This window comes from Lolium perenne, chromosome 7 (genome assembly GCF_019359855.2).
Source record: "Lolium perenne isolate Kyuss_39 chromosome 7, Kyuss_2.0, whole genome shotgun sequence".
In the NCBI taxonomy this organism is placed as follows: domain Eukaryota; kingdom Viridiplantae; phylum Streptophyta; class Magnoliopsida; order Poales; family Poaceae; genus Lolium; species Lolium perenne.
In genome coordinates, this window is record NC_067250.2 from 313,409,652 (window position 1) to 313,421,112 (window position 11,461).

The following is an 11,461-nucleotide window of genomic DNA, read 5'->3' on the forward strand; positions in this document are numbered from 1 at the left end:
GGGGGTTAGAGTGCCCACTACCATTCGTTGACAACAACAAACACCTCTCAAAACTTTACTTTTATGCTCTCTTTATGTTTTCAAAACCAAAGCTCTAGCACAAATATAGCAATCAATGCTTCCCTCTGCGAAGGGCCATTCTTTTACTTTATGTTGAGTCAGTTTACCTACTTCCTTCCATCTTAGAAGCAAACACTTGTGTCAACTGTGCATTGATTCTTACATACTTGCTTATTTGCATTCATCATATTACTTTATGTTGACAATTATCCATGAGATATGCATGTTGAAAGTTGAAAGCAACTGCTGAAACTTAAATCTTCCTTTGTGTTGCTTCGATGCCTATACTTTGAATCTATTGCTTTATGAGTTAACTCTTGTGCAAGACTTTTGATGCTTGTCTTGAAAGTACTCTTCATGAAAAGTTTTGCTATATGTTATCTATTTGTTAGCAACTATAGATTATTGCCTTGAGTCACTTCATTCATCTCATGTGCTTTGTAATAGTATGATCAAGGTTATGTAAGTAGCATGTCACTACATAAATTATTCTTTTTATCTTTTACCTACTCGAGGACGAGTAGGAACTAAGCTTGGGGATGCTGATACGTCTCCAACGTATCCATAATTTCTGATGTTCCATGCTTGTTTTATGACAATACTTACATGTTTTGCTTGCACTTTATGATGATTTTATGCATTTTCCGGAACTAACCTATTAACAAGATGCCACAGTGCCAGTTCCTGCTTTCTGCTGTTTTTGGTTCCAGAAAGGCTGTTCGGGCAATATTCTCGGAATTCGACGAAACGAAGACCAAAGATCATAATTCACCGAGACGGACCAGGACACCGAAGGGGAGTCAGAGGGGAGGCCTGGGGCCCTCACACCATAGGGCCGTGCGGGCCAGCCCCTGGCCGCACCGGCCTATTGGGAGGGCACCCTGTTGCCCCTCCTGCGCCGCCTCTTCGCCTATATAAGTCCTTTCGACCTAAAAACGCGATACCTTTTGACGAAACTCCAGAAAGACTCTAGGGGCGCCGCCGCCATCGCGAAACTCCAATTCGGGGGATAGAAGTCTCTGTTCCGGCACCCTGCCGGGACGGGGAAGTGCCCCCGGAAGCCATCTCCATCAACGCCATTGCCTCCATCATGCTCCGTGAGTAGTTCCCCCATGGACTACGGGTTCTAGCAGTAGCTAGTTGGTACTCTCTATCCCATGTACTTCAATACAATGATCTCATGAGCTGCCTTACATGATTGAGATCCATCTGATGTAATCGGTGTTGTGTTTGTTGGGATCCGATGGATGATACATTATGATTAGTCTATCTATAAAGTTTGTGAAGTTATTGTTGCTGCAATCTTGTTATGCTTAATGCTTGTCACTAGGGCCCGAGTGGCATGATCTTAGATTTAAGCTCTATACTTATTGCTTAGATTGTATCTACAAGTTGTATGCACATGTCACTGTCCGGAACCAAAGGCCCCGAAGTGACAGAAATCGGGACAACCGGAGGGGATGGCGGTGATGTGAGGATCACATGTTTTCACCAAGTGTTAATGCTTTGCTCCGGTACTCTATTAAAAGGAGTACCTTAATATCCAGTAGATTCCCTTGAGGCCCGGCTGCCACCGGCTGGTAGGACAAAAGATGTTGTGCAAGTTTCTCATTGCGAGCACGTACGACTATATATGGAAAACATGCCTACATGATTAATAAGCTGGATGTTCTAACTTAATGCTTTGAATCCTATCAATTGCCCAACTGTAATTTGTTCACCCAACACTTGTTACTTGTTATTGGAGAGTTACCACTAGTGTAGATCGCTGGGAACCCCGGTCCATCTCTCATCATTATATACTCGTTCTACATGTCATTGGAAGTAGTATCAACTATTTTCCGGTGCCATTGCTCCTGTGTTATTGCTACTGCTGCTGTGTTACTGTTACTATTGCTCTCATACTACTGCTGCTTTCACATCACCCCTGTTATTAGTGCTTTTCCAGGTGCAGCTGAATTGACAACTCAGTTGTTAAGGCTTATAAGTATTCTTTACCTCCCCTTCTGTCGAATCAATAAATTTGGGTTTTACTTCCCTCGAAGACTGCCGCGATCCCCTATACTTGTGGGTTATCACCACCGCACCTCACCGTCGGCCGAGCTCCGGCGACCCAACAACGGCGGCGCCACCCTCAAAATGTTCCCCACGATGCCCTGAGTCACACCCCTATAGCCTCCCAACCGCGCATGACTGGAATCAACGGCGAATGGCGATTTCCCCGCCGTCCAGTAGCTCTCTGGTCATGAACTCGAATTTTGACTTGGTCAAAATCCGACGTGGACCATTGGCCCACCAGTCAGTGACTGGGTGGGTAGATTAACCGGGTGCGTTTAGTATTTTCTATTTTAATTCAAAATCCATAAATTGCTGCAACTTTAAATAAATCTAGAAAATTCATAAAAGCTCAGAAAAATAAATATAAGATATCAAAATTCTTATAAAAGGAAATTCTATCCAATAAAAATATAAAATGAAATTTATTTATTTAATAAAATTTAATTATTTAATACTTGTTATTTAAGCCTTATTTTATTAATTCAAAATTTAATTAAAATTCAATAATTAAGAAAACTTTCCAAATTAAATAAAAATCAATAAATAAATAAAGAAAACATTAAAACTAATTTTCTTTATTTGTTAATTTGACAAATCCTTATTAGAAGGATTTAAACCCTAATTAATAATTACCTTAATTATTAATTCCTTAAAAATAATAAAATGAAAATTCTAATATTATTTTTGTTTCAAAGCTATTATTAACTTCAACTTTATTAATGAAGTTATTAACTCATGAACTATAGGGTACTTAGTAAACCCTAGTTCCATAAGAAAGAAAACTAGAACCTTATCATTTCATGTGAAACCCAAAACCCTAATTCAATTAGGAACCCTAGTCCAATAGTTCATATGAACCATAACTTGCTTCTAAACCTAAACCCTAGGTTAGAACATGTGATCATGATACTTTGATTTCATTCATAGCTCCATAGTAGCAACTAAACAATTGCAATGACTTCATAAAATAATAGAGACTCATCTTTAATATATGGGTATTACATGTGTTCATGCCTAGGTGATCAAATAGGACCAACTCTAGTTCTTATCTTCTGAGACACTAACCTTTAATCATCCTTACTTAACATCACACCATGGTGATGAACCCAAATAGCAACCATACCTATTATTCTGCACTACATAACCCTGTTCCACTAAAACCTACTAGTATTAGATAATTATGAATCATCCTATTCAGGAACCAACCATTCTTTACTTAGTGAATTAAAAGGTAAACCCTAGGCAACCTCAACCTTAATTGTAATACTTCTTATTACTTAAGAAGTATGTTCTTCAAAAGTTATTCTTTTGAAGAAAATAAGGAATCATCATCAACCCTACCTAACAGGACCTATAAACCCTAGCCAGCTATCACCAGCAAGGTATACCAACCTTGATAGCAACCATGCTTAATGAATTGCCTAAGATGTACTTCCAACCTTGTTAGGATCCATCTAATCCTTATTCCAGAAGATACTTGGAACCATAGTCAACCATAGAACCCCACCAACCTAATTATCATACTTGTTCTTTATTAAAGAACATGTTCTTCAAGAGTTATTCTTTTGAAGTATATGATAATTAATCATTAACCATGTCATATAGTGCTAAAACCAACAACTGTTCATTACATGTTAGGATTATACCAAATCTTATTGTTATGTGCTATTATTACTATTGCTATGATATATTGCATTACTTGTTTATGAGTATAAGACCACAAACCTAAATAAGAACCTTGTTTGTAAACCATCTAAAAGTGCAACACACCCTGAACTAATCATTACCACTCACTAATCCTAAATCATCGGGGTTAGGTCACGCTTAGAGCGATTGCATCTCATACTTATTCATTATTGCATGCTTGCTAATCTTTTAAACATCGTCCTTACCGGACGATGATGCTATTTCAGAATTTGAAGTTATTGCGTATCGAAGACCTTGTCTGCATAATCTTGCAGCAAAGAAAGGCAAGTTCATCACTTGCTCATGTCATTTGAGTATTTTTACCAATTACTTGCAAAGTATTATGTCTATCACTATTGCATAAAAAGTAAAACCACTATTTTCATAACTATGAATATGACTAAGTGGTGGGCAATGGAACCATGGATTGTGTTGATATGGTGGAGGTTCCATTGCAAGGGTTTACATTCATCTAGGATTAAACAACAAATGTCGTCCAGTGATTCTTGTGTCGTAATACCCGTGTTAACCATAAGATCCGGAGTGGGACGGAGTAGTCAAAAGTGTTTCCACCTCTCGTTCATCAACGGATGCGCTTACCGTAGCAGTTGTATCTTGCGAGAACAACCGAAGGGTGGGGATCCCATTCTAATTCCCCACGGTAATGCGGTCTATGAGGGGTTGCAACGACCGGCGAAGGTATCAGGCCGTCGTGCCTGGTATTAGTCGAGGTCGGATGGTATCCTTTGGATACGCTGACCGGCGAGGACCCAAGGTCGGAATTGCAACAAAGGGTGGGTGTTCGAGGTAGCGTAGGAACATGATTGGCTAGACCTTATACCGGGCCTCACACCAAAGGAAGTGTGGACGAGAACATGACTCGGTTGGCACCAAGGTTAAGATCTCATATGGGTAAAGCAACACACCTCTGCAGAGTGTAATGAATCGTGACCTGTCACTCCCTGTTCCGGGATATGGAACTGCGAACGCTGCCGGAAAGGAACTCCATGAAGTTATAGTAAACCGGTGAAGGCTGACGGACATAGTTCTTCTGAATAAAAGCAACCTTTTGAAGAAATGGTTATGAAAACCTGCATTGGTATTAGACTTTCTGGTCTAATGTTGTAGCTAGTGCATTAAACACCTCTTTCCTATAATGAACTTGTTGAGTACGCTCGTACTCATCCCACTCTTAAATCCCCTGCTTAGATATGGAGGCATCGAAGGAGGATCTACAGTGCAACTCGAAGACCGAGGAGTCAACAACTACTTCAAGGGACAGGAACCTGTCAGAAGAGTCAAACACCACATCCAACAAGTATAAAAACTTAGCTTAGCAATAGAAGAGAACTAGCTTCCTAAATCTAGCTCCTATTTAGCTAGAATCTATTCATAGCCTCTATAGCTAGTTAAATACTCTACAAATAGAGATCGTGATAGGACTAGACTACGAGTCGTTCTTCTGGAGTTATTTGCAGTTTTACCTCATTGTAAAGTAGGAGGCTGTGATGATCTTATGTAACAGAGTCATTGTTGTAATTCTATAGACATGCCTTGGACCCGCATATGTTTCTGTTGTACCACTCTGAGCGATATAATACTAGTGGAACGGTGTTTCATTGGTGTTATATCAGACTTGCATACTACACCATGCAGTGGTATGCCGGGTCACCACACTTAAGGTGCAGAGATGTCGCGTCCACGAGACTATAGACACCGTAGGTTTGCACCCCTTTTTTGTTCGGTTGTGGGTATTGGGCGTTGCAAACCTGGATGGAGTGAAAGACACGAACACCCGATTTTTACCGAGGGTCAAGGCGCAATATGCAAACCCCTATGTTCTCCTTGTCTGATCTCCTTCATATTAACAAGCGTGTACATGAGGAGGTGAGACTCCTCCTTCCTTCTCCTCTTTTTTCCCCTCCTTCTTCCAAACCTCTCACCTCTCTTCTCCAGAGCTCAAGTCCTCCTTTTATATCACAAGAGGATACCCATGTACTACAAGTGGCAAATGGCGGGACGGGCGTCAAGATGGCCGAACCGCCGTTGAGAGCCCAAATGGTCTGGCTAGTCTTGACTTGACGCCACCAGCCCATCTTGTCGTCCTGCGCTCGGGGTCGACAAAATCCAGGGATCTGTGTGAAACTCTAAAATGGGGCCCTATCTCACTAGAGAGATACAACTAAAGAACAATTATAATGCATTTCTTTTGCATCAAAAATTGTAATACATATGTTTTGGGTGTTCAAACTAAAAAACTACTCTCAAAGCCCGTGTATTCTGAACTCGTGGTAAGACCATCTTAATTAAAAGTTGTTCCGAGAGAAAACATATGGTTTAAAACCTGACCGGGCCAACGGGTCAACTTAAAAAAAACACACATCTAGTGGTTTTGATAAATTTAAGCTATTTGGGTTTTAAAATTAGAAAAATATTTTAGAATCTCAAAGGATGTAAACCTCTCATAACAAGTACATCTACGTAGATAAACCTATTATAAAACCTGTATATCCCCATGAGAGGAATACAATACCACTATATGAAATTTACCTCAATCTCTATAAATTAAAATCGCAATAATTATTTATTTAATTTAAATATGAGAAGTCGAGATATGGCAATATATTTTTTCTGACATGTTTAAGACTTGAACTACAAACTTGTTTCAAGAGGTAGAAATTCGTCCAAGAGGTAGGTATAGTATGTGTGATTTATTCATGCAGCTTGTCTAGTTACATTCAATGCTAATAAACAAATAATCAAGTATTTGCATCATAGGTATTAGTAAGAAAAGGGAGATGGAGAAAAAAGGAAGAAAAAAGGGATGAAAAAAGGGAAACGAGTTTAGGGTTTAGGGCTAACACACTTCAATTGTAACACCAATCGGGCTAACTAATTTTAATTATCTTTCAAAGTATACACTATATTAAAGGCCATCATAGAAATTTCGTGCGACCGCACGGGCCGCACTCCCATGGCTCCGGGCCTGGCAGACACCACCCTGACAGACAGTGATATCGCTGGCGGTCTTCCTAGGAAAAAGCGCAAGGTGGATAGCATGCATGCATTTCTAGGACGTGGACACACCTCTCTTCCCCGGGAATACCTCGCGCACAAGTCAAGGCATCATACCCAGAAGGTGAATCTCCGGGGTAGAGCCCTTCTCGTGCAAGGGTCGCCCTATGGGACTGAAACGTGGCTAGCGGGGTGCTCTCTCGGGGCGAGCTCCTCGAAGATGTCTGGTGGCTTCTCATAAAACGCAATATGAAGTTGGATATTAACCCACAAGTAACTTAGCTGCATGTTGCATCTAAGAAGCCAATCTCCTGGTCTCGCTTTTCTCTAGAGACCGATAAACTTTTTGCCAATTAATACAAATGCTATTAAGGATTCCAATGTGTGAGCAAGCTTTGCACCTCCATACACAACATCATTTTGAAAACTTAAGTAAGAGTCAACAATGAGACTTTGATCCTGAAATGTTGCTAATAGGTAAAGAAACCTATATTATTTTGCATCTTATTCCTCCCTTGACTATGTCTCTATCTATATCTCTCTTCATCCATCCGGTTTGCACTTCTAATTCTCCACCCCACCTAAAACATTAGGTTCCATGAACGATTATTCGTCTCTTTCGTCTCGAAAGAGAAAGAAAACACATCTGGATTTAATTACCTCTAAAGGCGTTTTCCATCATACTAAAACTAGACACATTTCACTATGCAGATGATACTCCATTTGTACATTCCATTTATTTATATTGAACTTTTTCACTTCATCATAACCAATTTTTAATTGAAAAAACCAAAAAACATTTTATCGATACATCATTTTGTCGATACATGTTTCGATGTTATCGTATACATTAATTTTAGTACACCTAGCAGAATTAACAACATATATTCATTTTCATATATATTAAGAACATTTTTATTATAAAGTTTAAATGCTTGTTGCTGTAAATACACTTTGTTGTAACAAATTAGAACTAGATTTTGTTGCTAATCTTGTATTCTAGTAATCTTGTTTGGTATGATTAAGACCTTTTGTTACTATATGTGTTTCACCATAAACCAATGAAAAGCAGAGCATTACACCTTATGCACAAATTAGTGTTTGCTTCTTAACGTATTATACCACATTTATATGTGTCCTTCATAACATGCATAAATATCTAGAAAATTCAGCAGTGTCCTAAGTGTGCGAATCCAACAAATAACTTGGTAGTGATTTCTAGAGCACAAGACCAACAAATTTATGTGTAACTTAGAGATTGTTTTATTTGGAGCAACCGACAGAAGCTCCGCCTATTCATTAAGAAGAGAGAAATTGACCAGTTTATAAAAGAAAACCAGCCGAAAACCGATAATCGAAAGTATTTTGTTCGTGAGATCCTTTAATCGGCTCGCGCGCGGGGTCTCTTTTGTTGGCAATGCTGGTATTGGTCAAAATAGCCGGCCACTATATTGAACATACATTATCTAGCAGAGCACTCAGACATACCCAGTTTAGCATGCTCCATGCTCATTTGGTGTCCGTGACAAGTTCAGTGATCCGCTTTCGGGTTTTGCCAGTTAATGGACTAAAATGTCACCCTATGCAAAGTTTCACTAACCGCAATGTAATTCATGTGCTCTCGTCATGTTTCCATCATATTTTACGCCATGACTTCGAAGTTTTCACATGCGCAATCAGTTACTACCACCTGACGAGCCCATATCGAGCCCATCAAGTGTGAGGCCCGACATCGCGGCCCGAGCCCAACCCCCAAAGGCGACTAGACGCCGCCCGAATCCTCCTCCACGGACGCCGCCGCCCTCGTCTCCTCCCACCCCTCGCCCCTCCGGCCGGATCGGCGAGACCTCCCCGCCTCCGCCTCCGCCTCCCGCCCTCTCCGCCGCCGGCCTCTCCGTCCCCGAGCAAGCGCAGCAGCACTCCGCGTCCTCGCGCCCGGCTAGCAGCAGCCTAGGGCTTTTCCGTTCAGGTACGCCACCTACGACCTTCTCGGCCTCTTTGCCTCCCGGTAGAGTAGAGATGCTACTATGCTACTTTTCTGCTGTTCTTCTGGTCTCCATGTACGCGTGAGAGAGGGGAGACGGGGATGGTGGGCTGTCCTCATCCTGGCGAGTGTAGAAAATCTGAGAGACTAGGGCGCAGTTCTTCAGATTTGATAGCGTAGGATAATTTCGCTTGGAAACCACCCCCTTGTTCGAGCTCGTCATAGGTTGCACTACCAGCGTATTTGTTTTGGTTCGGATCCTCATAACTGTTATCGCATCATTCGGGCCAATGCTGCTGAGCTTGCTAGCCACAGTACCCTAAATTATTCCAGTTCCAGTCCACCAATCACAGTAGCACTGCACGCATGGTTTTGTTCTCCCATGTCCTGTATGGTAAATGTCGACGGTATATGATTCTGTTCATAGTATGGGATTAAAGTGAAGAAGGTCAAGGACCAGCTCCAGGCTCCTTGAGGGATTGCACAAAAGGGAAATTCCATGGCCAGATGCTATAGTCTTACTACCTCGATTCCCTTTCTTTGGTTCTAACACAGCAATGTCTCCAACCTCATAACTGTTAGTGGATCATTTAGGCCAATGATGCTGAGCTTAATAGCCATGCTACCATAAATTATGCCAGTTCTAGTCCACCAATAACAGTTGCACTGCACACATCGGATGGACTCATGTATGAGCCACCTCTAGCCCAACAAACCCAGCCTCTTGTCTCTCTTCTAATGCTTCTACTCTGCAGCTCCATGTCTGTTGTCTGTAAGCCAGTAACACCCGATCGAATCTCATGTCCGCGTATCGCTGTCAACATTTCTTCTATACCATCCCATCATCTGGTCAACTTAGTGGATACAACCTTTAATGCTACTCCAAACAATATTCTGGTACTAATTCCTATTTTTTTTCATAGTTTGCCTAGTGAATCAGTATTTTGTTTCATTATTCCTTGACTGCTGGCACTGACTGGAATCAGTAATCCTTTTTTCTTTCTATATTGATCGGCGTTATTTCACTAGAGCTCTATTTAAATCTCACCACTAGAAGGATATTTAGAGATTATTGTCTGTCATTCTTGCCTGTGCTGGTTTGTAAATTGAAGACCTGGGGATGTCATTTCTCTGTTTGTTTCTGCATGAGTGTTTATTTGCACATATTTGGACTCTAGACTATACTGTGGACTAGGTCTAGATTGTTCAGCTTTTCCTAGTCGCCTCATATCTTTTTTTGCCGCAGGAACATAAGTTTAACTACAGACTTGAAGATGTTTTCCGCTCCAGGCAACAATTCTTTGGCCCTAGCAGCCCCGCGACCCGGAATGGAGCTTGGTAACGTTCAACAACATCCTAACCAGGTTTTTGGTCTTGGACCTGGTGGGAAACAACGCTCATCCAGTCTGGAGGCGCCAATAATGCTACTGTCAGGCCACCAGAGTGCTGTCTACTGCATGAAGTTCAATCCTGCTGGAACTGTGATAGCATCAGGATCCCATGACAAGGATATCTTCTTGTGGTATGTCCATGGAGACTGTAAGAACTACATGGTACTGAGAGGGCACAAGAATGCTATCCTTGACCTTCAGTGGACCACTGATGGTACCCAGATAATCTCTGCAAGCCCTGACAAAACATTGAGGGTGTGGGATGTTGAAACAGGCAAGCAGGTGAAGAAGATGGCTGAGCACTCATCTTTTGTCAACTCATGTTGCCCGTCACGCAAGTGGCCACCTCTTGTTGTGAGTGGATCGGACGATGGTACAGCGAAGCTATGGGACCTGCGTCAGAGAGGGGCTATCCAAACACTTCCAGATAAGTACCAGATTACTGCGGTGAGCTTCTCAGAGGCCGCGGATAAGGTTTTCACTGGTGGCCTGGACAACGACGTCAAGTGGTGGGATCTTCGCAAGAATGAAGTCACGGAAACTCTCAAAGGACATCAGGACATGATAACTGGAATGCAGCTCAGTCCTGATGGGTCGTACCTCCTGACCAATGCGATGGACAATGAGCTGAAAATCTGGGATCTGCGCCCTTATGCACCAGAGAACCGCAACATCAAGACCCTTACAGGCCATCAGCACAACTTTGAGAAGACCCTGTTGAAGTGTAGCTGGTCACCTGACAATCGCAAGGTCACTGCTGGGAGTGCTGACCGCATGGTCTACATTTGGGACACAACATCAAGGCGGATCCTGTACAAGCTTCCTGGGCACAATGGTTCTGTCAACGAGACTGCTTTCCACCCCACCGAGCCTATCATTGGATCTTGTGGCAGCGACAAGCAGATTTATCTGGGGGAGCTTTAGACCGCTGTCACTTCTTCAGCTAGGATTCCTGTAATATTTGGGAATGAAAGAGAAGAGAAAACCATCGGTGCCATGTTGCTCTGTCTTAGACTTTTAATGCTGGATTGCTGATCGAAATCTCTCCTTTGTAGATTGTATTCTGGCCAGAGTGGGTCTACCATTTGCAAACCTGCTCCTTGTTCGTTACCTTGTTTTTCTGCTAATGCTTTTGGCTAATGCGAGTCATGTGGTGGTACTTAAGTTGTGAAGCCTGGTTGTTTTCCAGAGTTAGCCACACAATATTTTGGCAAGATCGAGAAAGTTAGGCCAACGTTCTTATCCTGTCTATGTTCAGACGTGTAGT

At 41.9% G+C, this 11,461-nt stretch overlaps 1 protein-coding gene across 1 annotated transcript; it reads left to right on the forward strand.

Moving 5' to 3' along the window:
* Positions 1-8,572: 8,572 nt before the first annotated feature.
* On the forward strand, positions 8,573-11,366 carry LOC127311360 (uncharacterized). The gene is made up of 2 exons (XM_051341786.2): positions 8,573-8,788; positions 10,050-11,366. Exon 2 carries the CDS (start codon positions 10,078-10,080, stop codon positions 11,116-11,118), a length of 1,041 nt encoding a protein of 346 aa, XP_051197746.1. The 5' UTR covers positions 8,573-8,788; positions 10,050-10,077; the 3' UTR covers positions 11,119-11,366.
* Positions 11,367-11,461: the final 95 nt, after the last annotated feature.